The 24860-nt window shown below is 35.1% G+C and overlaps 1 protein-coding gene across 3 annotated transcripts in view; it reads left to right on the top strand.

The window, feature by feature from the left end:
- Window positions 1-24860, top strand: part of AP3B1 (adaptor related protein complex 3 subunit beta 1) — a 276365-nt gene that overhangs the window by 215261 nt on the left and 36244 nt on the right. For 2 of the 3 annotated variants that reach the window (XM_089909045.1, XM_022594378.3), the window contains one exon: window positions 21188-21419. In XM_089909045.1, coding sequence (XP_089765171.1) covers window positions 21188-21419 — 232 coding nt within the window. The other variant, XM_089909046.1, reaches the window with a different exon arrangement.

Raw genomic sequence — 24860 nt, 5'->3', positions numbered from 1 at the left:
ATTTTCCCAAGGGTTTTGGAAAGAAAAAAGGAATTTGAAGTTTTACGTAGCTTCTATTTGCTAAAACGCATAGAGGTACCACCCAACAAGTTTGAATGCCTTGTTAATTTTAAACACTCAGGGGAGAAATAGAACAGTTTAAAGGAAACTCTCAGAAATTAGTGTCTGGCTTCTTTTAACTGTTTCTTCCTTAGAAAACAGCACCTTTTAATTAATTTTCAAAAGAACGTTACACATCTGGAGAAGGTTATCAATTCACCAGTCTTTCAATAAATGGGTAGAGGGAATCATAGCGTATATCTTTTTTTAATACTTGACCAGATTGTATGTATTCTGAAACTCACCAATATGCTTTTCAGAGTATATTTTTATAGATATGTGGCTCAATACTTATTTCAAAGCTCTCAACCAAAAAGTGCTATTATATATCAAGTGGCAGTGAAATGATCTGAGCAGGTGTTAGATTAAACATAAAAATTACATATCATAGTTATATGAAATTTCTCAGTTCTCTCAGATCTCCAAGAATAGTTTGGATAGAATAGTTAATGTAGGTTAAAGTTCTTCACATTCTTTGCAGACTCCATATCTATGGGTAGTGCTAGTTCTCTTTTGCTTCTAGTAAAAAGCTTTGGAGGTTATGGTTTTTTTAGTGAAAGCTTTTTTTAACCTGAACATTCTATTAATAAACTTGAAGGGAATGTCTTCCATATTCAGAACATTATGGTATGAGCGGCAGCAAATTAAAAAAGTAAGCCATGAAAAAAAAAAAAGTAAGCCATGGTTACAGTTTTGAGTGCATCTTACAGCCTTTTGGAAACAGAGACCATAAACAAGAGTACAGTAGAGCTTCCATGGAGGTTTATAGTCCTTGACAGAGGAAATTACTAATGCTGCCGAATCTTCAGAGAAGAATCCTTTTATCTTGGATGATAATACTGAATGCCTTCTATAAAATAATTGACAGATGTGAAATTTCCACCAAGAAACATTTTGCCATTCTACATACATTTCTGTCAAACCAGCACAGACTGAATTGAGTTTGTTCTGAGCAGTATTTGCTTATATCTCTGGTGGTTTCGTTTTTCTCATGTAGACCTGGTTGCATAAGCACCCACTGGTACATCTGCATTATTTATCCCAGGAGTTATGATGTTAATTTTTAGGTGAGTGCTTGTAAAATGGTTAAGAATTCAGATTCAGAGACTCAGTATAACCTTTTTAAAAATCTGACTTTTTTATTGTGGTTGTTTCAGAAAAAGATGGTGCTGGAAAAAACTGTAACATTGTTAAGAGGTGCTTCAGGATTATTACTCATGTAATACCTACCCTCTCCTTCTCTTGCCTAGATATTTCATTGTCCTAAACTTGTTCTGCCCCATCCAGTATTTTTCTTGGTTCCTTCATTTTCCCCCATGGAAACTTGTCTGTCTTGGGTCTCATCACCCAAGTGTCTGGCTACTATAATCCCCTTTCGGCTTGTATAGAATTCATAGAAAATGTTTTGTGTGTGTGTGTGTGTGTGTGGTACGCGGGCCTCTCACTGCTGTGGCCTCTCCCGTTGCGGAGCACAGGCTCCGGACTTGCAGGCTCGGCGGCCATGGCTCATGGGCCCAACCGCTCCATGGCACGTGGGATCTTCCTGGACCGGGGCATGAACCCGTGTCCCCTGCATCGGCAGGCGGACTGTAAACCACTGCGCCACCAGGGAAGCCCCAAAATGTTTTTTGTATGCATATTTTATCAGAAAAACTAATACATACTAAGGGTTAAGAGGTAGTCTTAGGTAATATGCAGTGCATTAAATTGGAGCCTTTGGAAGACAGTTCATCTTTTATTGTTTTCATTGGTTCTCAGTACCTGTCTGTTAACCAAATGGATCAAAGCCAACTTAGTGTGTTCATTAAAAATAAAGAAAGTATTAGGGGAGGGGAATTTTTTATAAACCAGTCTTCCAAATGATTCTGACAAGTAACTATCCAGTATGAAAGCCACTCAAATTATTAGCGTCTATGCTATTTGGAGCTTAAGTCCAATGAGAAAATACTGTGCAGAATTGTTGATGCCTCTCATCACAGATCAGCCATTGAAAGATGTATGCAAATAAACATTATACCATAGACTCCACAGATGGGTTTTACAACACAAGAATTCAGAACAGTAGTTTGCAACTAGACATTATAATTACTTTTATTAGCTCCCTGTTACTGCTACATTACCACACATTTGGTGGCTTATAACAATGCAAATTTATTATCTTACAGTTCTGGAGGTCAAAGTCCAAAATGAGTCTTACTGATCTAAAATCAATGTGTCAGCACAGCTGTGTTTTTTTCTAGAGGCTCTAGGGGAAAATCCTTTTTCTTGCCTTTTCCAACTTTTAGAGGCTGCCCACATTCCTTGGCTCAAAGCCAGCAATGACTAAGTTGTCCATACACCGCATCACTATGACACTGACTCTCCTGCCTCCCTCTTTCACTTATGGGATCTGTACAATTACATTGGCCCACGCAGACATTCCAGGAAACTCTCATCTCAAACTCAGCTGTTTAACAATTTTAATTCCCCCCTGCCATGCATCATTACATATTTATAGATTCTGTGGGTAGGACTTAGACACTTTTGGGGATCCATTATTCTGTATACCACCTCATGTATAGAACCTGTGGGGAGAAGATGACTCAGCTATTCATACCTCACCTGTCAAATTGTAGAAGAGAGGAAGGGTAGGACCATGGCATTATGGAGGTCATTCTGATGCAGAGCCAGAGTGCAGCACCACATATAAGCATGCACTCTTGGGTCTTGATATTGATGACACCATGGTAATCACTCACTATTCCTAGAATTCAAAGCTGTCTAACCAAGAAGTTCTTATTTGTGGCAGTTTTACTTAACTCTGGTCAGACCACTCAAATTAAGAGAAATTGGAAATTTTCAGATCAGTCATATTAAATTTTATATCTGTACCTTCCTATTGCTGTCTTTTTGATGCTTCAAGTCAATTTTTATTTCAAACTCTTACCAATTTTCATTTATTAGAATCAATTATACTAGCATTTCTCAGTGAAACATTGATTTATCTCAGTAGATAATGGAAAATGTGTCAAATGACATGACTTCTTATGCAGATTTTTAAATATTTTAAAACGTAAAAGTATTTATTATCACATAATTATAGGCACAAATAACTAACTCACTTGTGCTATTAAGGCAACAGAGAATTCAAAAGTTATTTATATTTTTAAAAAATCATGCAAAAACATGCAAAAAAATTATTGTCCAGACTTAGCACTATGCTATTTACATGGTGCATAAGAATAAAGTTAAGTAATCATGTTGAATGCATAAAGTTAAATAATATTATGAAAATTAAATTATAGGGAATGTAAAAATGGAATGTGACTAACATCATTATGGGCTAGAGTTGGTCAGGTACAGTAGAATGGAACAATTAGGGCTTGAGCTGAGCATTGTATTATGGTTAATATTTGATATTTAATTAAGTCATATGATTTATTAGAGTAAATCATAAGTAAATAATGATTTAAGCAAATCACAGAACTAACAAGTGAGTTCTCTGTGCAAGACTGGCAAAAAATAAGGGCTGTGCTGAAATTTAGAATTAAAGTACAGTGTGTTTGGATCCACCAGAGGGCAGGCAGCAGAAGCAAGAAGAACTACAATCCTGCAGCCTGTGGAACAAAAACCACATTCACAGAAAGATAGACAAGATGAAAAGGCAGAGGGCTATGTACCAGATGAAGGAACAAAATAAAACCCCAGAAAAACAGCTAAATGAAGTGGAGATAGGCAACCTTCCAGAAAAAGAATTCAAAATAATGAGAGTGAAGATGATCCAGGACCTCAGAAAAAGAATGGAGGCAAAGGTCGAGAAGATGCAAGAAATATTTAACAAAGACTTAGAAGAATTAAAGAACAAACAACAGAGATGAACAATACAATAACTGAAATGAAAAATACACTAGAAGGAATCAATAGCAGAATAACTGAGGCAGAAGAACGGATAAGTGACCTGGAAGACAGAATGGTGGAATTCACTGCTGCGGAACAGAATAAAGAAAAAAGAATGAAAAGAAATGAAGACAGCCTAAGAGACCTCTGGGACAACATTAAATGCCAACAACATTCGCATTATAGGGGTCCCAGAAGGAGAGGAGAGAGAGAAAGGACCTGAGAAAATATTTGAAGAGATTATAGTCAAAAACTTGCCTTACATGGGAAAGGAAATAGCCACCCAAGTCCAGGAAGTGCAGAGAGTCCCAGGCAGGATAAACCCAAGGAGAAACACGCTGAGACACATAGTAATCAAATTGACAAAAATTAAAGACAAAGAAAAATTATTGAAAGCAACAAGGGAAAAATGACAAATAACATACAAGGGAACTCCCATAAAGTTAACAGCTGATTTCTCAGCAGAAACTCTACAAGCCAGAAGAGAGTGGCATGACGTATTTAAAGTGATGAAAGGGAAGAACCTACAACCAAGATTACTCTACTTGGCAAGGATCTCATTCAGATTCGATGGAGAAATCAAAAGCTTTACAGACAAGCGAAAGCTAAGAGAATTCAGCTACAACAAATACTAAAGGAACTTCTCTAAGTGGTAAACAAGAGAAGAAAAAAGGACCTACAAAAACAAACCCATATCAATTCAGAAAATGGTAATACGAACATAACATTCGATAATTACCTTAAATGTGAATGGTTTAAATGCTCCAACCAAAAGACACAGGCTTGGTGAATGTATACAAAAACAAGATCCATCTATATGCTGTCTACAAGAGACCCACTTCAGACCTAGGGACACATACAGACTGACAGTGAGGGGATGGAAAAAGATATTCCATGCAAATGGAAGTCAAAAGAAAGCTGGAGTAGCAATACTCAGATAAAATAAACTTTAAAATAAAAAATGTTACAAGAGACAAGGAAGGACACTACATAACGATCAAGGGTTCAATCCAAGAAGAAGATATAACAATTATAAATATATATGCACCCAGCATAGGAGCACTTCAATACATAAGACAACTGCTAACAGCTATAAAAGAGGAAATCAACAGTAACACAATAATAGTGGGGGATTTTAACACCTCACTCACACCAATGGACAGATCATCCAAAATGAAAATAAATAAGGAAACAGAAGCTTTAAATGACACAATAGGCCAGATAGATTTAATTGATATTTATAGGACATTCCATCCAAAAACAGCAGATTACACTTTCTTCTCAAGTGCACACGGAACATTCTCCAGGATAGATCAGTCACATCTTGGGTCACAAATCAATCCTCAGTAAATTTAAGAAAATTGAAATCATATCAAGCATCTTTTCTGACCACAACGCTATGAGATTAGAAATCAGTTACAGGGAAAAAAATGTAAAAAACGCAAATACATGGAGGCTAAACAATACATTACTAAATAACCAAGAGATCACTGAAGAAATCAAAGAGGAAATCAAAAAATACCTAGAGACAAATGACAATGAAAACATGACGATCCAAAACCTATGGGATGCAGCGAAAGCAGTTCTAAGAGAGAAGTTTATAGCAATACAAGCCTACCTGAAGAGACAAAAAAATCTCAAATAAACAGTCTAACCTTACACCTAAAGGAACTAGAGAAAGAAGAACAAACAAAACAAACAAAGGTTAGTAGAAGGAAAGAAATCATAAAGATCAGAGCAGAAATAAATGAAATAGAAACAAAGAAAACAATAGCAAAGATCAATAAAACTAAAAGCTGGTTCTTTGAGAAGATAAACAAAATTGATAAACCATTAGCCAGACTCATCAAGAAAAAGAGAGGGCTCATATCAGTAGAATTAGACATGAAAAAGGAGGAGTTACAACAGACACCACAGGAATACAAAGCATCCTAAGAGACTACTACAAGCAACTCTATGCCAATAGAATGGACAACCTGGAAGAAATGGACAAATTCTTAGAAAGGTATAACCTTCCAAGACTGAGCCAGGAAGAAACAGAAAATATGAACAGACCAATCACAAGTAATGTAATTGAAACTGTGATTAAAAATCTTCCAGCAAACAAAAGTTCAGGACCAGATGGCTTCACAGGTGAATTCTATCAAACATTTAGAGAAGAGCTAACACCCATCCTTCTCAAACTCTTCAAAGAAACTGCAGAGGAAGGAACACTCCCAAACTCATTCCATGAGGCCACCATCACCCTGATACCAAAACCAGACAAAGATACTACAAAAAAAAGAAAATTACAGACCAGTATCACTGATGAATATAGATGCAGAAATCCTCAACATAATACTAGCAATCAGAATCCAACAGCACATTGAAAGGATCATACACTATGATCAAGTGGGATTTAGCCCAGGGATGTAAGGATTCTTCAATATATGCAAATCAGTCAACGTGATACACCGTGTTAACAAATTGAAGAATAAAAACCATATGATCATCTCAATAGAAGCAGAAAAAGCTTTTGACAAAATTCAACACCCATTTATGATTAAAAAAACTCTCCAGAAAGTGGGCATAGAGGGAACCTACCTCAACATAATAAAGGCCATATACAGCAAACCCACACAAACATCATTCTCAATGGTGAAAAACTGAAAGCATTTCCTCTAAGATCAGGAACAAGACAGGGATGTCCACTCTCTCCACTATTATTCAACATAATTTTGGAAGTCCTAGCCATAGCAATCAGAGAAGAAAAGGAAATAAAAGGAATACAAATTGGTAAAGAAGAAGTAAAACTGTCACTGTTTGCAGATGACATGATACTATACATAGAGAATTCTAAAGATGCCACCAGAAAATTACTAGAGCTAATCAATGAATTTGGTAAAGTTGCAGGATACAAAATTAATGCATAGAAATCTCTTGCATTCCTATACACTAAATTAAGGAAACACTCCCATTTACCATTGCAACAAAAAGAATAAAATACCTAGGAATAAACTTACCTAGGGAGACAAAAGACCTATATGCAGAAAACTATAAGACACTGATGAAAGAAATTAAAGATGATACCAAGAGATGGAGAGATATACCATGTTCTTGGATTGGAAGAATCAATATTGTGAAAATGACTATACTACCCAAAGCAATCTACAGATTGAATGCAATCTCTATCAAATTACCAATGGTATTTTTTACAGAACTAGAACAAAAAGTCTTAAAATTTGTATGGAGACACAAAAGACCCCAAGTGGCCAAAGCATTCTTGAGGGAAAAAAATGGAGCTGGAGGAATCAGACTCCCTGACTTCAGACTATACTACAAAGCTACAGTAATCAAGACAATATGGTTCTGGCACAAAAACAGAAAGATAGATCAATGGAACAGGATAGAAAGCCCAGAGATAAACCCACGCACCTATGGTCAACTAATCTATGACAAAGGAGGCAAGGATATACAATAGAGAAGAGGCAGTTTCTTCAATAAGTGGTGCTGGGAAAATTGGACACCTACATATAAAAGAATGAAATTAGATCACTCCCTAACACCATACACAAAAATAAACTCAAAATGGATTAGAGACCTAAATGTAAGACCACACACTATAAAACTCTTAGAGGAAAACATAGGAAGAATGTCACTCTTTGACATAAGTCACAGCAAGATCTTTTTTGATCCACCTCCTAGAGTAATGGAAATAAAAACAAAAATAAACAAATGGGACCTAATGAAACTTAAAAGGTTTTGCAAAGCAAAGGAAACTACAAACAAGATGAACAGACAACCCTCAGAAAGGGAGAAAATATTTGCAAACTAATCAATGGACAAAGGATTAATCTCCAAAATATATAAACAGCTCATGCAGCTCAATATTAAAAAAACAAACAACCCAATCCAAAACTGGGCAGAAGACCTAAATAGACATTTCTCCAAAGAAGACACACAGATGGCCAAGGAGCACATGAAAAGCTGTTCAATATCACTAATTATTAGAGAAGTGCAAATCAAAACAACAATGAGGTATCACCTCACACCAGTTAGAATGGGCATCATCAAAAAATCTACAAACAACAAATGCTGGAGAGGGTGTGGAGAAAAGGGAACTCTCTTGCACTGTTGGTGGGAATGTACATTGATACAGCCACTATGGAGAACAGTATGGAGGTTCCTTATAAAACTCAAAATAGAACTACCATATGACTCAACAGTCCCACTACTGGGCATGTACCCAGAGAAAACCATAATTCAAAAAGACACATGCACCCCAGTGTTCATTGCAGCACTGTTTACAATAGCCAGGTCATGGAAGCAAACTAAATGCCCATTGACAGAGAAATGGATAAAGAAGATGTGATATATATATATATATATATATATATATATATATATATATACAATGGAATATTACCCAGCCATTAAAAGGAACTAAATGGGGTCATTTCTAGAGACGTGGATGGATCTAGAGACTGTCATACAGAGTGAAGTAAGTCAGAAAGAGAAAAACAAATATCGCATATTAACTGATATTTGTGGAACCTAGAAAAATGGTACAGATGAACTGGTTTGCAGGGCAGAAATAGAGACACAGATGTAGAGAACAAACGTAGGGACACCAAGCGGGGAAAGTGGCAGGGGGCCGGTTGTGGTGTGATGAATTGGGAGATTGGGATTGACATATATACACTAATATGTGTAAAATGGGTAACTATTAAGAACCTGCTGTATAAAAATATAAATCCAAAATTCAAAAAGAAAAGTACAGTGTGTTTGGAGGGCTGTGCTTTTAGAATTTTTAAATGTTTATTTTTTTCATCAAACTGTTGTAGATCTAGGAATTCCTGTCCTTAAAATGAAATAACACTTTTCTGAAAAGACCCAGCATAAGAAGAAATGAAAAATTGTTTCCTATTTTATGATTATACCCCTGGAGCTAATTCTTTTTTCTTTGGTGTGTTACATGAAAGATGATCTAAGCTAACCTATCTCAAAGCTTACTAGCTATCAGCCTTTGTGCTTTGAACCAAATGGTTGACTTAATTTTTCCTCTCCCTGAGAGCTAAATAAGAAGAGGAACCCTAAGTATCCACTGCTGTCCCCTAGTGGAGTAGAGTCTAAAATCAGAGGAATAGTGGACAGAAATAATTTAACGAAACAACAGAATAGGAGTTAGAGTTAGATTTTGCCATAAGTTGGATGGAGAGTTAACTCAAGTAGCAGTGGGTGGTAGGATTACATTTATCTCACCGGAAATCTTGTAATGACTCCTTTCCTGTTTGCGTGGCATCGTCTTCAGTAAACTCTTAGAGAAAACAAGCAAAAGGTACCACAACTCAATGAAAAGGTGGGTGGCCAGCATCCTGTATAGAACTGGTACTATGTTCTTGAAGAGCTGGATTTATTTCTGGACATCAACATTTTTTAAAGCAATGCATCCTTCTCTACCTAACAAATGCCTGCCATAACCAATAATATGTTGGCATGTCCATTTTCAGCTTGTAGTACAAAATAAATGAAAGCCAAGGACATTACAATTGGGAAGGAAGGAAAACTATTATTTAAAAGGCTTTTAAATGATGTCACTATATATTCTTTTAACAACATCCTCTAAAAGCCTTTGAAAAAATAGTCCCTTCCTCCCTCAGTTGTTAACAAAGACCATGCTAGGGACTGCTCTGTAAAAGGCTGTTAAATGGTGATACTATATTTTTTAACATCAACATCATTTAGAAACCTTTTAGAGAACAGTCCTCTTCACCCACAACTAACAGAGAGGAAAAGAAAAAAAAAAGGACATGGGGGAAGGGATTACTGTTTTAAAGGCCTTTGGATGGTACTATCAATAAATACAGCAGTATTGTTTTAAATGCCCTTCTCCAATGGTGATTCAGCTTTTTGATATGTACTTTTAACCTCAGGACCTTATGTTATCTGACAGATTGATGTTTTAATGTTGACAGGAAACTCAATTTACTAATAATCCCGATAATGCCTTTTATTGAACAGTTTAAAAATCAATTTCACATATACAGTCTCATTTTGTCCTCAGAACAACTCAGTGAAGCAGACAGGATGTGTATAATTAGCCCCATTTTACAGAGGACAGAAACAGAAGCTAAGTGAGGCTGTGATTTAGCTAAGTTCTCACTACTAATATATGACTGAGTTGAAACCATAACCCAGGGCTCCTGACATTTGATCTAGTGCCCCATCCAGCTGCCTCTGGTTACCTTTGTTACATTTTTTTTTAGTGATATTCTTCATTGCTCTTTTCAACATGTCCAAACAGTAAGAGTTAATTCCTTATAATTAGTATAAAAGTGGGATTCTATAATTTCAGTACTGAAGGTAGATATGTAGATGGTAGGAGTTTTTTAATACTGTAATCCTGATGAAGTAAAGAAGTATAAAATGCCTCAATAGCAGTCTTCCTATGATGTTAGGACATTCAGACTTATCTTGAGATTCCTCATCACATCATAAATGATGTGTGCTTATGAAATTCTCACTTGAAATCCACTTTTAGATATCTAGTTTATTAAATAACTGATAATTTAAAAATCTGATCTCATTTTATTGATTTTCTTTTGAAGGTTATTCTGGTGACTAAGGCTACTGATTCATAATTAAGGTCATATTCAAAAAGGTTTCCTCGGTTATCATTAATCTTTGGAAAGAAGTAATAAATGCTTGTTCTTCCCACTTCCTGTAGTTCTCTGAAAAAGAGGAAACAATCTCCCCACTAGCTTGCGTGACTGACCTTTATTTTCCTTTATCATAAGGAATACTTTGTGTTTATTGGAAAAGAAATTGTAGATTATTACTTGATAGAAATGACACTTAAAAATGTTCAATTCTGATCTTAGTTCTGCCAGTGTTTTTCCCTTATGCCAATAAACATTGTCTTTAATGACAATTAAAGAAGAGTACTTTCATCTACAAAACACTTTCATATGAAGTATCTCACTGAATCCTTATAAAAACGATCCTACAAATTAAGTAGTTTTACTCTTTATTTTACGAATTCATGCTCAAAGAAGTTAAATAATTTTCTTCTCATCAATAACTTGAAGGTCTTCTAACTTAAAATTTAATGTTTTCTTACTTACCACTGCCAGCACTAACTCTACCTGACAAGAGGGAAGCCATAGCCTTTCTTGCTTCTGAAGAAAGATGTTTCATATGCCAAATATAGGGATAGCCTGAGAACACATGGACCAGTGCAAGAGTACAAGCACCTAGGCCCCAATCCTAGGTATTGATCCAGAAAAATTCCTAGTCAGGTGACTCTACTGAAAATAAAGCCCGGTCATCAGAGGTTTTGCTGCCAAAGACGTGGACTCCAAAGACTCAGAGGTTCCTGTGTAGTAAATCAAGGTGTTCTACCCATCCCTACCTCCTCACTGAAGAATTTAAAATATTTATGCACAGATCAGGAAAAGAAAAAATATATATATATATATGTATGTATAAATATACGTGTGTGTGGGTGTGAGAGAGCGTGTAAGCGAGTGTGCACGCTAGCTCTGTAGTCTCAGAGGACCCATTTCCCCAAACTTGCCCTATGTCAGGAATTCCACAGCAATGTATGGTTTGTCTAACTGACACCTGTGATGTAGAAAGGATCCTTTCCTTCTTTGTCAGATTCAAAGAAAGCATCCCTGGAGAGCCCTGTTATTTAAAATTAAAGTAGCAGTAATAAAACTGCCTTTCCAATTTGTACGTCAACTAAGACATACTTCTTTTTCTTCCTCTAGAACTTCATCTAGATGAGATCCATATCCCTCTGTCTCCTAAGTTACAATTCATTTAAGTGCAAGCAGCATGGCTGGTTTTTAGATGCTGTGGCCCCATTGTGAAATGTGTGGAACAACTACCAATCCCCTCACGTACTTTTATAAAGTACTATTATGTAGCCTGGCTTTCCTCTGAGAATCTCCCTTTGGATCTTGCTGTCCCATAACAAATATTCTCATCATGACCTCACTCACAATTCTCTAGAATTCTTTGACGAAATCATTATTACCAGCAAGATGGTTTGTATGAAGCTCCCAGATGTTTCATCTAGGCCATTCCCTTTTCATCCTCATGTTCCTTCCTCATATGAGGCCCATTCCATCTTCCTATACCCTTTTCCTTTCCTTGTCATTCTCATCTTGGGATCTCTTAATCATTTACCCACATTCAGTGAAGATCTTGGCATCTTCCACATAATCTCGTCAGCCCACCATCATCCTGGGACATCTCACTGTACATATTTTCAACCTGTGCAATATGTAACCTCACAGCCTCTTGATCTGTTCAGTACCAATAACTTTGACCTGTACTGAATTTCAACCACATACTCTTTCCATTTCAACTCTGAAATCATGTCTCACTCCTGTACTTGTGCCTGTCACGTTAACATCTTCAGGCCCTTCACTCCTCTGGATTTTTTTATATTTAGCCTAGATTTACAACAACCCTAAAAGATAGGTCGTAGTTTCCCCACTTCACAGATGTGAAAATTGAGGTCTCTAAAGCATGAGTAACTTTTTCAGTGTCATAGGGTTAGTAAGTTGCAGAGCCAAAGGTTCAGCTCATCTGTCTGGCTTCAAAGCTCAGCACTTTCTACCTCTCCTCACTGAGCGTATAAGGGAGGTACACTTTTAAGAGAACTATTTGTACAAGAGCCTGTGGTACGGATTGGAGTGGAAAGAATCTAGAGACAGGGAGGCCAATTTGAATGGGCAAGCAGAAATAAAAGGGGAGCAAAAGATAGGGAGGGACACCAAATTGTTAATTATGGTTAAATCTGAGGGGATTTTACTTGTATTTCCATACTGTTTGAAATTGTTTTCAATAAGCATGCACTTCTTTTGCAATTTAAAATTTTAAAAAATGTTTTAATGTTTTAAGTGTCATTGATGACTTGAACTAAGCTGGTGGTAGACAACAGAAAAGAAGAAAATGAATACAAGAGACATCAAACTTCTCAAGTAATTGTTGGAGGGAAATAAGAATGTTAAAGATAATGCCAAGGTTCTGAGCTTGGTTCCAAAGGAAGGGAACACTAACATTTTCTTTTGTATATGATATTGATATTGTCAGTGAGAAGGCAGTAGAACTAAAGATCAAATGATTATCACATCTATCAAATAACACAACACGTAATTGTTTGTGCTTATATAAACTGTTCCGGTTCTGACGAAATTTACTGTAACCAATTATTGGAACCTTTCTGCTAAACACTTTGGAAACCAGATTGTTTTGTTTTTATTAGCACCCTTAAACCAAAAGTCAGAAAGGAAATATGAAAAAAAATAGTAGAACATATCTAAGAATAGTATAACGTATCTACATCCATAGTTCTGGAACTATTTTTCTATGAAAGTGGTAAATAAAAGTATATACACATCACTCTGGATTTCAGATTTATAAAAAGTAGTACGTCGACAGTGAGACTTATAGGTTTACCTTTGGGGAGGGGAAAGGATAGGGTATTATTATAAAGTAATTTCCTCCTCATCTCAACACCAATGGAAATTGAACACATCCTCTATGGGGGTCAGCAAACATTTTGTAAAGGGCCAGAGAGTAAATATTTTTAGCTTTGCAGAGCACAGCCACTCACCTCTGCCATTGTGGTAACACAGCCAGAGGTCATGCAGAAATGGATGAATGTGGCTGCGTTCCAATGAAACTGTGTTTGTGGACATGGAATTAGAATGTCTTATAATTTTAGTGTCACAAAAATGTTAGTTTTCTTTTTATTTTTTTCAACCATTTAACAATGTAACAACCATTCTTAGCTCACAGACTATACAAAAACAGACAGTGGACTGGGTTTGATCCATAGGCCAAGTTTGCTGTAGCCTGCTTAATACCATGTGTGAAGTAAGGTTCTCATTAAATGTTTGTTGATAATTACTCAGATCTTTCTGTAAGTACATTTTTATTTATTACCAAAATAAGAGATGAAAAGTCTCACGTTTTTCGTTGTATATACTGATGACTAAAATAAAATAGGAGCAAGGAACACAGTTACTTTCTAGAATACCTAAATATACATATATAAGGAGGAAGTTATTTTTAGAAGTATAAACCATTTATTTAAAGTAATATTCGATGGAAAAATGAAATATACTTCTTTGAATGTTATGTTTATAGTTCTAGCTAACAGTTAAGCAAATTTTCCCTTTGCTTTTTTAAATCCTGTACTAGGTACTAGACCCAATACTGTAGATTAAAGATAAAATAGGCTCACTTTCTACAGTTTACTGGGTGAATAAGACAATACTGTAGCTTTCTGCATTACAGTTCTTACCAGTTGAGATTTACACTGGTTTAAAAAGTGCTAATTTTAAAGATGAAACTGTATCTCTGTTTACAGTCTGGTCATTTTTTATAAATCATATGTCTAAATAGATACTGCTGTAAAATAAGCCAAACAAAACTAGGTACAAAGAGAGCAGTTTATATACTGCAGATCTTCGTATTTTTGGAGTCCAAAAACAGAATAGATTGATAATGCTTAAAAATGATTAAGTGTCTGAATGTGGATTAAAGCAAAAAAGACTAGAAGATATTGTTTTCGTAAAGCTTTACATGGACGTGTCATCTCTGAAATAGTAATGCAGATGTTGAACAAGGTTTATTTTTAGGCATTTGATAATCCATGGTTTATTTTCAGTTCTCATTTAAATTTTATAATTCAGTCATTTTGAACAGCTATGTTCAAAAGAAGTTTTACAACTTTAATCTTAATAATCTCAAAAAAAGCAGACATGCTATGTCATAAAATAACTATTAGTGACTAGTTTGTATCCTATAAATCTAACTTGAGTTGATAATATGGTCCATTACCAGCTAACTGCACAGAGTATTTTTCATTTTACACTCTTCGGTTACTTTTTAGTGAAGTGTTAAAAAATATGAAGCTTTTCTCCTCTCTAAAATTGCACGCTGTCTGTCTGTTATTAGGGAGATAACAGCTCTTATAAATGTTTCAGTAAGCGCTAAGTAGACAGTTATGTGCACTCTCATTCCACGCTTATTTGCTTACTGTAATAAACTGATAAAATATGTGTGGTTTGTCTCTGTGTATCTACAGGCATCATGAGTCACATAGATTCCCTTTAGAAATAATGTTGTGTCTGCAAAATTGATTGGTTATTTTCATAAACCATCTAAAGGTACACAAATGACTTTTATTATTTAAACATATGCTGTGTAAAGATTTGTAGAGGCTTCTCTCACTGTTAACTTGATGCTTTTTGTTCTGTTAACTCTAGAAGAAGGCTTTTTATTTTAGAGTTATTATATTTAGTGAACTAATTACCTCCTCAGGAATCGTGAGGATAGCCCATATCATTTGCTTATAATGCAGCTAAATTTTTAATTCTTTGAACATTAGTAGTTAAATAATTAAATCAAAACCATTGTTTTCAAATATTGTCTTTCATACTATCCTATTTATACAAGTTTTAATATTTAATGGGAAATAATGCTTTTACCTGAACTAGATACTATAAGAAATAGTGTTTGGATCATAGAAGTCCTTCTAATTATTAAGAAATATGGTATTTTTCATTTGTGTCCAATTATATACAGTAGAAGATTTCTAGTCAAGTCACATCCTAAAACCAACAAGTATTAATATTGATAATCTCCACTATCACAGTAAGCTCCTTGAAAGACTGTAGTATTTTTAGGAACAGTGTTATAATTGAGCACTCAGCATCAACTAAAGTATAGTTATGACCAACACTAGTGGTATATTATCTGCAAATCTCTATAATCATTTAAAGTAGAAAAATTATGCTTTGAGTTCTGAAAATGGGTAAAATTATGTTTTGTAAATTGAACATAAAAGTGGGGAATAAAGGGAGAGACAGATAATAAACATAATAAATAAGATTCCTCTTTCTTAATGAAGGTAGGACTAAGTAGCCTTGAACCAAAGCAAGTTGAACCATAAGAATTGCTAATTCCACTTTTTTTTTCCTTCTCTTTATTTGTTGAGGTATAGTTGATGTACAATATTATGTAAGTTTTGGATGAACAACATAATGAATCATATTTTTTAAAGGTTATACTCCATTTATAGTTATTATAAAATATTGGCTGTATTCCCTGTGTTATGTAATGTATCGTTGTAGCTTATTTATTTTATACATAGTAGTTTGTACCTTTTAATCCCCTACTCCCATCTTTCCCCTCCCCCTTCCCTCTCACCACTGGTTACCACTAGTTTGTTCTCTATATCTGTGAGTCTGCTCCTTTTGTTGTATTCACTAGTGTATTTTATTTTTTAGATTCCATATACAAGTGATAACATACAGTATTTGTCTTTCTTTGTTTGGCTTATTTCAGTTAGCATAATACCTTCCAAGTCCATCCATGTTGTTGCAAACGGCAAAATTTTTGTTCTTTTTATGGCTGAGTAGTATGCCATTGTACATATATATATCACGTCATCTTTATCCATTCATCTGTTGATTGACACTTAGGTTGCTTCTGTATTTTGGCTATTGTAAGTAATGTTGCTATGAACATTGAAGCGCATGTATTTTTTTCAAATTAGTGTTTTCGTTTTTTTTTGGATATGTACCCAGGAGTGGAATTGCTGGGTCATATGGTAGTGCTATTTTTAGCTGTTTGAGAAACCTCCATACTGTTTTTCACCAATTTACATTCTCACCAACAGTGTAGGAGGGTTCCCTTTTCTCTACATCCTTCGCCAATATTTGTTATTTGTGTTCTTTTTGAAGATAGCCATTCTGACAGTTGTGAGGTGATATCTCATTTTGGTTTTAATTAGCATTTCTCTGATAATTAATGATGTTGAGCATCTTTCCATGTGCCTGTTAGCCATCTGTATGTCTTCTTTGGAGATATGTCTATTCAGTTCTTCTGCCCAGTTTTTAATTGGGTTGTTTGTTTTTTTGATGTTGAGTTGTATGAGCTGTTTATATATTTTGGATATTAACCCCTTATCGATCATATCATTTGCAAATATTTTCTCCTGTCCAGTAGATTGTCTTTTCGTTTTGTTGACAGTTTCCTTTGTTGTGCAAAAGCTTTTAAGTGTAATTAGGTCCCATTTGTTTATTTTTGCTTTTATTTCCTTTGCTGTAATTCAAGTCTTTGATATACAGAGTTGGTAGATTCATATGGTTCAACCTAATCAGATGCCATGCCTGAGTCTCACCATAACATATCTACCAGGGCTTTAGGAAAAGGAGCAAGAAAGCGCCTTATCCCATTATGAGTTTATTCCCCAGTCTCCCAGTTAGTGTCCTGAAATCTGACTAATTGTGATTAGTAGTTGAGTTGGGGGAGTTAAATGATAGAAACCGAATTTGAACTAGCTTAAGGAAAAAAAAAAAAGGGAAGTTTCAGGAAGGAATGCTAGAGCATTTCACAGAAAACCAAGCTTCAGGAAGGGTAGGAATATGTCAGCTTCAAGAACCATCCAAACCAAAGATACCAGCAGGACTCTGTCTCTCACCTGTTCTTTGTTTATTTCTTACTGAGCAATATGGCAGGAAATGTGGCCACAGACATTACAGTTTTAAATCTCAGAATTTTAGCCACTTGAGAGACTGGCTCAACTTCCCAAGTCCCAAATCCAAAAATCCTAGGAAAGGAACTCATTGGGCCAGGTGCCCATTCCTGAACCAGTTAATGTGGTCAGATCATGAGGTGGCATAAGAACATGCCAGCTCCATCAAGAACTGAATGTGGCAACATTCCTAGAAGATGGTAGATGTGTTGAGCAGACAATCCCATATATAACCACTACAGGGTAGAACACTGGGGAGAAAGCTCCTTCAAAACACCAGCACTTAGTCTTGAACCAGATAAAAGCTACCCTGAAACATTGAACTCTTGATTTCCTCAGTGTCTTTCATAAAACTTACTTGATACTTTGTTGTCAGCCATCAGAACACATCATGATACATCAGAACCTCATAGAAACAATTAGCCAGGTCATAACATCAACTTTAATAAAGGAAAGTGAAAAAAAAAAAAAAGTAGCTTCTTTGTCAAGAAGACTTCTCATTAGCAAAGCATGCTAACCCGGGTGGTGCCATTGTGCACATTCCATAAAGGCATCCTTGAATGTAAGCTGGGTTTTTAGATCTTATCCACCTCTCAGTCAGTTACCACTGCACAGCTATACATGATACTCCTACTCAACGTTAATTTAGCTCTTTGGAGTAAGTGGATCTGGGAATTGTCAGATGACCAAAAAAACAGAAAAGTAGGTATCAAAGAACTGTGCAGGGTATGAGATGTTACCTCACTTTCAGGCTAACAAGTTAGCCTGAGACAATTTCATGGGTACTGGTAGAAGACACCAGACTCCTGTGTCAAAGACAAAGGACAGTTTATTACTCACAGCAATAGCAGAAGCCAGGGTAACATCATTCTTGCCACTTCTCTGAGCCCCAGTTTTCACAGGGTGAAGCAATGAAGGCTAGGTAATGACTGCATATGCAGTGGGTTGCTTTAGAGGAGAGGATCCTTAGCATAGAAGATCCCAACCTTTCATAAGGGTCTGTTGGCAAACCTGTCCAACCTTTGCCCCAGAGGGAGGCACTTAACCCATTTCCAAAGACTGTTTGCTGTACATCCTTGAAAAGATTTTCAGGAACAAAGTTGTTAATACCTTTGCTTAGAAGATGTACAGAACTGTGAGAGATCTGTTCCTCAGGACAACAAGAGAAGGGGAGGGGAGAAGGAAGAATGTAACATGTATGCCCTTAGATCAGGGGTCAGCCACCTTTTTCTGTAAAGGGTCCAGATAGTAAATATGTTAGGCATTGCAACTACTCATCTCTTTCATTGTAGAGCCAAAAAGCAACCACCCACAATATGTCAAAGAACAGAATGGCCGTGTTCCAATAAAACTTTATAAAACAAGCAGCAGGTGGTATTTGGCTTGTGGGCTGTAGTTTGCTGTCTCCTACCCAAGAAGATTTGTTTTGTTCAAACTTAAGTATCTACCTCCTTTCTTAAACCCTCATTTTCACAGCCCCAGTCTAGGTCATTCACTAATTAATTTACTTTTTACCTGTTTTTTTTTAACATTTAATAAAATAATTGTTATTTATAAATTGTGAAGTAAGAAAAGCCATTCATGACATTCAGCATCTTAGAATATAAGCAGCCACAGATCATGTATATGTTTCTGGAATATAAGTAAGTAATCTGATGTACAAAATGTTGAACTAAAATCTTGCTCTCTTGTCAGGATTAATTGTATTACATATGGAAATTGATGAAGTATTTATGAAACCTACTGGTTTTATTGAACAAAATATCACCTATGTAGTTTAGATAGCGGAGGAGGTTCGCTAAATATGACTTGTATGAACTTAGAAAATAGGTTAAAAAAAGCAATCAAACATTTTCAGTCAGCCCCTTTCTGTAGTTAAAAAAGTATATATTATTACCCCAGAGTGCCATTTATGAGGTATTTATTGTGAAAGAAAACTTTGCACTATCATAGATAAGCTTTGAAGATTGTTAGGGAGGACCTTTTTTAGAAGTTAAAGTGCTTCTTGAACTTGGTTGAGTGTGGAAAGAATGTGTGGAGAGAATTACACTGTTTTTCTTCCTTTGCACATTCCTTAACATTGTTTTAACTATTATAATAAAGGTGCAGTATTTTGAGACAAAGTAGAAAAAAATCAAATATTTGGACCATGTGTCCCAGGGTTAGATTGAGAGAATCAGTTAACCAACTAAGACAAGCTGATAGCTCTTAAATGACTTAAGGCATACCTTCAAAGAACCTTATATCTAGAGTGCTAATTCCTGGCTGCCTGTAATCCAGACTCCTGCTTTTGTTCTGCTTTTCTCATGGTGCTCTACACTTGCCTCTCTCCAACTTTATCATTCTGTGTGTATGATGTTTAACTCTTGGATTTTTGTTGATGAGTTTTAAATTTTTTTTTTTTTTTAAGTCATCAGATGTCAGTGGCATAGTGAGCATGTTGAACAGGTTAATATGTACTCTCACAATTATAATAGAAAACGTAGTTTGGGAGAGTACACTTGTCAGGAAAAAATCTTGATTAGGCCTGTTTAATCACAAATTGATTTTTTTTTTTTTTTAAAGCTTGCCCATGTCAGGTCAAGCCACATGCAATACTTTGACTTTGAATGGAAAGATAGCCACCATATGATGTTAGAAAGGACTGTGTTTCTTCACTTAATATGCTGCCTCTGATTCCACTTACAGTTGAATTTAACTAAGAGTCTAAGGTTCAGTGGAAGCATAAACAGATGATTAGACAAGAAAATATTGGTGGGGGTGGGTGGAGGAATAAGCAAAGCTTTGTTTTGCCAAACAATTGAATCACATTGTAGGGCTATAAGAAATAAAACAGTGTGGTACTGGTTTAACAGCTCCATCAAGGTTCAAAAACGTCTCCAACTAAATAATTAGAATGTCTGCATTTATAGATCATTGAGGAAGAGCTAATCATTAAATCATGTACAGATGATTTGTTAAGTATTCGGAGAAAAATAATTAAATATAGAGTAAATATACCTAAATCAGTTCCTCATGAATTAAAAAATTAGAACCATGAAAGCTCCAGAAGAAAATGTAAGTGAATAGTTATCTGATCTTGAGGTAGGGAAGATCTTTTTAATCATTAAAGCAAAGGAAGAACCACCTTAAAAAGGAGGTCATAGTCTTCAGTTTACAGTGAAAGAAATTCAGGGTGAAAAAAGTTAAAGCAGTCAGGATTGGAAATGAAAGTATAAGATGTTCGTTATAGACAGATTATAATATCTTATAGTTTGAAAGCCCAAGAAAATCAAATGACAAATTATAAAAACTAATAAGAAAATTGGCAAAATGTCCAAATATAGTGTACTTAAGAAGAAAACAAAAACATTTATAAAATCTAAAAAAATTGAATATATTTATATAACTAAGATTATTCTCTTCTTTTTAGATATAGATTGTCAAAATATTTTAATATATGCCTGCAGAGTACAGAAGAATTTTAATACTGTTTCGAAGGCATTTACTTTACATTTTTATATAATTTCTGACTTCATATCTATGTGTGTGATATCCTACTAATGTCTATTATTGTGATTAATACTTTAGGGAAAACAGGAGTTAAGTGTTATGAATTTTTGTATATTTTTAAGAATTAATAACTATATTCACTAATTCTTTTTTTTTTTTCTTTTTTCCATTGTGCAATAGGTCAGTACTCCTGTCTTTGTACCAGTGAAAACTCATGTGCTGCTTCATCGGATGAGTGGAAAAGGACTAGCTGCCCATTATTTCTTTCCAAGACAGCCTTGCGTTTTTGGTGATAATATGGTCTCTGTGCAAATAACATTGAATAATACCACTGATTGGAAGGTAGAAAATATCCACATAGGGGAAAAGAAACTTCCTGTGGGCATGCAAATGCATGTTTTTAATCCAATAGGTAAATAGTAATTCTCATTTAAAACTTTAACTGCATTTGATAATTAAATGTGTTCATTTTAAAATAGAATACATATTATTTTATTGACTATTAGCAAACTCAGTGTATATAAGATTTTCCTTTTTAAACCAAATTTATCTTGTAAGATAAATACATGTCTTTGCCCTTAGTGAATTAAGTGCCAGCAGTGGTAATACCAGTACTAATGAAAGACTGTGTCTGGAGAATCACAATTTCCTCCCATTTTTCCTACCTGTATCACCTTCCCCCACCTCCCTTTCTGGTCAGCTTCACTTCCTGCATGATTTTAGTCTGCCTTTTGGGTATTGTACCTTCCATATCTCTCCTTCCCCATTTCCCTTCATATTCCATAGATTGAAAAGTGAAGGGAGCAAAGACTGAGAGGGTATGTACTATTCTGTTTGTCTTCCTTTCCTTACATAGAAGGTAGAATAGCCCACAGTATGTTACTGGTATTTTTACACATCATGTTTTTTTAATCTGTTGCCACCATTTAAAAATCAGCATTTTTTTTTTACATTAAAGGAAAAACCAAGAAATCTCACTGTTCATGGATAAAGCACAAGATTATGGCGGTACAGGTGCTTTATTCCCACCTGCATGCAGCACAACCAGCCGATGCCAAGCCGGCTGCCCTTACCACGTAGCATGTGCTTTCCAGGCTACCTCAGTGCCCATTATATCATACTGTCTCTCCAGCTGTCATCCCCTTCCATTTTTTAAGTGTTTTACAAAAAATACACCTTTTAAAAATTAAGTGTAACAATTGTATGGCTAACTTTGAGTTTAAAATAGTATAATAATTAGAATGTCTATCTCTCTTTTTGTTTTGTGTAAGTGGAGGCAGTCCTACAGTTTAGTTGGGAGAAGCTTCAGGCAAAATCTTAATTAAAAGTAATATAAGGTTTCTGTCACTGAATCCTTGAAATATTACCATCAGAAGGCTCCAGGTAGTTCCTTTTTATAATACTTTAGGTGAGCAAAAGCCTTTCGACCGGGTAACTCTGCCTTTATTCATTATTGTCTATCATATAGCTATTCTGTTTTTTCTCCCTCTTTGCCTGAGTGAGCTCTTTCACATTGTTGAATTCTCTCCTATCATTTTCATGAGTCATTCAGTAAAGAAGTCATTCTTTGTGTTATATTTTTCCACAAAGAAAAAAAAAATTCCTAGTAGATGAAATATGGTAGACTTTTATAAGCAACCAAAGTAGAGAGAAGTAGAGTTATAGTAAGTTGATTTCAGAACCCATGTAATACCCTCTTTGAAAAATAATTTGGTAATTAAGACACACTATTTAAAGACTACAGTGCCTGATTTTTATTGAATTATTTTATGAAGTTAATATATTGCTAAGGAATTAAAGAATATCCCAATTTGTATTCTTTTTTACTGCTTGAAATCCAGCTTTTTTTACCTAGTTAAAAAATTAATTTAGTTTAAAAAGTGTCATGCAGCTGATATATGCATTGTCTGCAGGTTGAAAATGTTATCCAAAGGTTAAAACAGTAGAACAGTGTTATCATTTCTTTGAGCAGGCATAATGAGTTGATGAGTTGACCTTTTGTTGGCCTATGTAGAATAGAAGAAATAAGTATAATAAATTTCATAATATGGCCTTAACACCAAAATAAAATATGAATATATGCCATTGCCTCAGTACTAGTAATAGGCTTTCTTTCCTTTTCTTTTCTTAGGCAAAGTTTTTGTAGTGTTTAGTTTGTTCTGTTGCCATTTATTGAATACCCTCAAGATAAAGAATTCTTTCCCATGCAGTAATTTGTATGTAATACCACTTAGTCTCTTTCGTCAATAGGTAACAGTAGAGTTCAGAGTATGAAATATCTTAATTAGTCCAAAAAAAATCATAGGAATGCAACAAAGAACAAATACTGCATTTTCATTTTTTGTGAAATAAGGGAAGTAAGATATTTGTTTTATTTAATAAGTACATATGCATATGTTAAGGAGTCTGGTGGCTTTCTTATTTGTCACCAATCTGTTCTTTTTTTTCTCTATAATATGAGATGACTTCTGTCAGGATTTTGCATGAAACTGGATTCCTTGCAAGAATATTAGGAATAAAGTGCCATTTTTTCCCAAAGAGATCAGGCACATGTACACAAGAGGTTTAAAACACACACACACACACACACACACACACACACACACACACTCACTCACTCACTCACTCACTCACTCACTCACTCACTCACTCAAAGAGTAGCCTTAGGGTCTCTGCACTATATTCAGTGACTTTATGTTAACAATGGACAAGTTTGAGTTCAGCTAAGATTTCACTAGTTACTGTACAACTGTCACATCAAAGTAGACAGCATCTTGTGTGATTTAATTTTTCATTATTAATGGTGCAGTGTAATAGAGCCAGTGTTTTTCAGCCATTTCTACATAACCCTCTCATGTATATTGCAATGATCCAGAAGCAGTATTCAACTACAGACACCCGATTGAATAAACTTTTCCAATGTAGTAAGCTTCAAATATAAAAATCTATTATATGAATAATTTTATGCTGATCACTTTGCTCTTGAAGCATTCATATAATAAAACATACCATTGATCATGAACTATCCTTCAGAATTAGTATGGCACTAAGCTCACAGTTAATTATCTTAAGACTGAGGAAGTTATGAAACTGTGTCAGACAGTGCCATCATCAAGGCATCTTGAGAACTGTCACTTTGTCAAATAAAATATGGGGATACGTGATGTAGAGAGATCTAAGTTCCAAATGCCATCATGCTTTGGAGATGACAGCATTTACTACCAATGTGGAGTCAGCTGCAAATAAGACCAAACCCCAGTATATCTGTGGCACAGAGGAAAACATCAAGGATTCACTGAAGAATAGTTCTGAGCAATGTGACTGGCAAAACTATGAACTGATAAGGTGTAGCTTTAGGAGAAATGCAAGAAAACTATTATTATGGTAATTTACAATAAAGCTTGTTTGCCAAAGATTAGGTAGCAAGTCTTCTGGTACTTAACATGCCATCCTGGTAAATGTTAGGTTTATAAACAAATTAAATTCAAACTGGAATCAGCAAACCAACTAATAAGCAAGCAAACCAATAACACTTTAAAAATCAGCATCAAACAAATACCTTCTTATAATGCCTAATCTTCACTGAGCCTTTGAGATATAAAAATACTTAATATCTTAAGCTTATTGAATTGTTCTTTTGTCCTATCTGTACCGTCATTTCTGTAATGGTTAGCATTAAATGGCAAGTTATACCTTTCAACAGCCCTAGAATAATCACAGTCTACTGGATTAGTATGTGCTTGCTAAAATATAACTACGTCTAATAATATATATGCAGAAGAGATAAAACTAAATATAAAGCTACTGTGCAATACAACTGCAGTTATACTAGAGACTTTAAGCAAAGTAGAAA

This window comes from Delphinapterus leucas, chromosome 3 (assembly GCF_059928025.1).
Source record: "Delphinapterus leucas isolate spDelLeu-1000000601 "Yukka" chromosome 3, BTC_Dleu_Yukka2, whole genome shotgun sequence".
In the NCBI taxonomy this organism is placed as follows: domain Eukaryota; kingdom Metazoa; phylum Chordata; class Mammalia; order Artiodactyla; family Monodontidae; genus Delphinapterus; species Delphinapterus leucas.
Note: the sequence above shows the minus strand (reverse complement) of the source record. Positions and strands in the feature narration are given on the sequence as shown.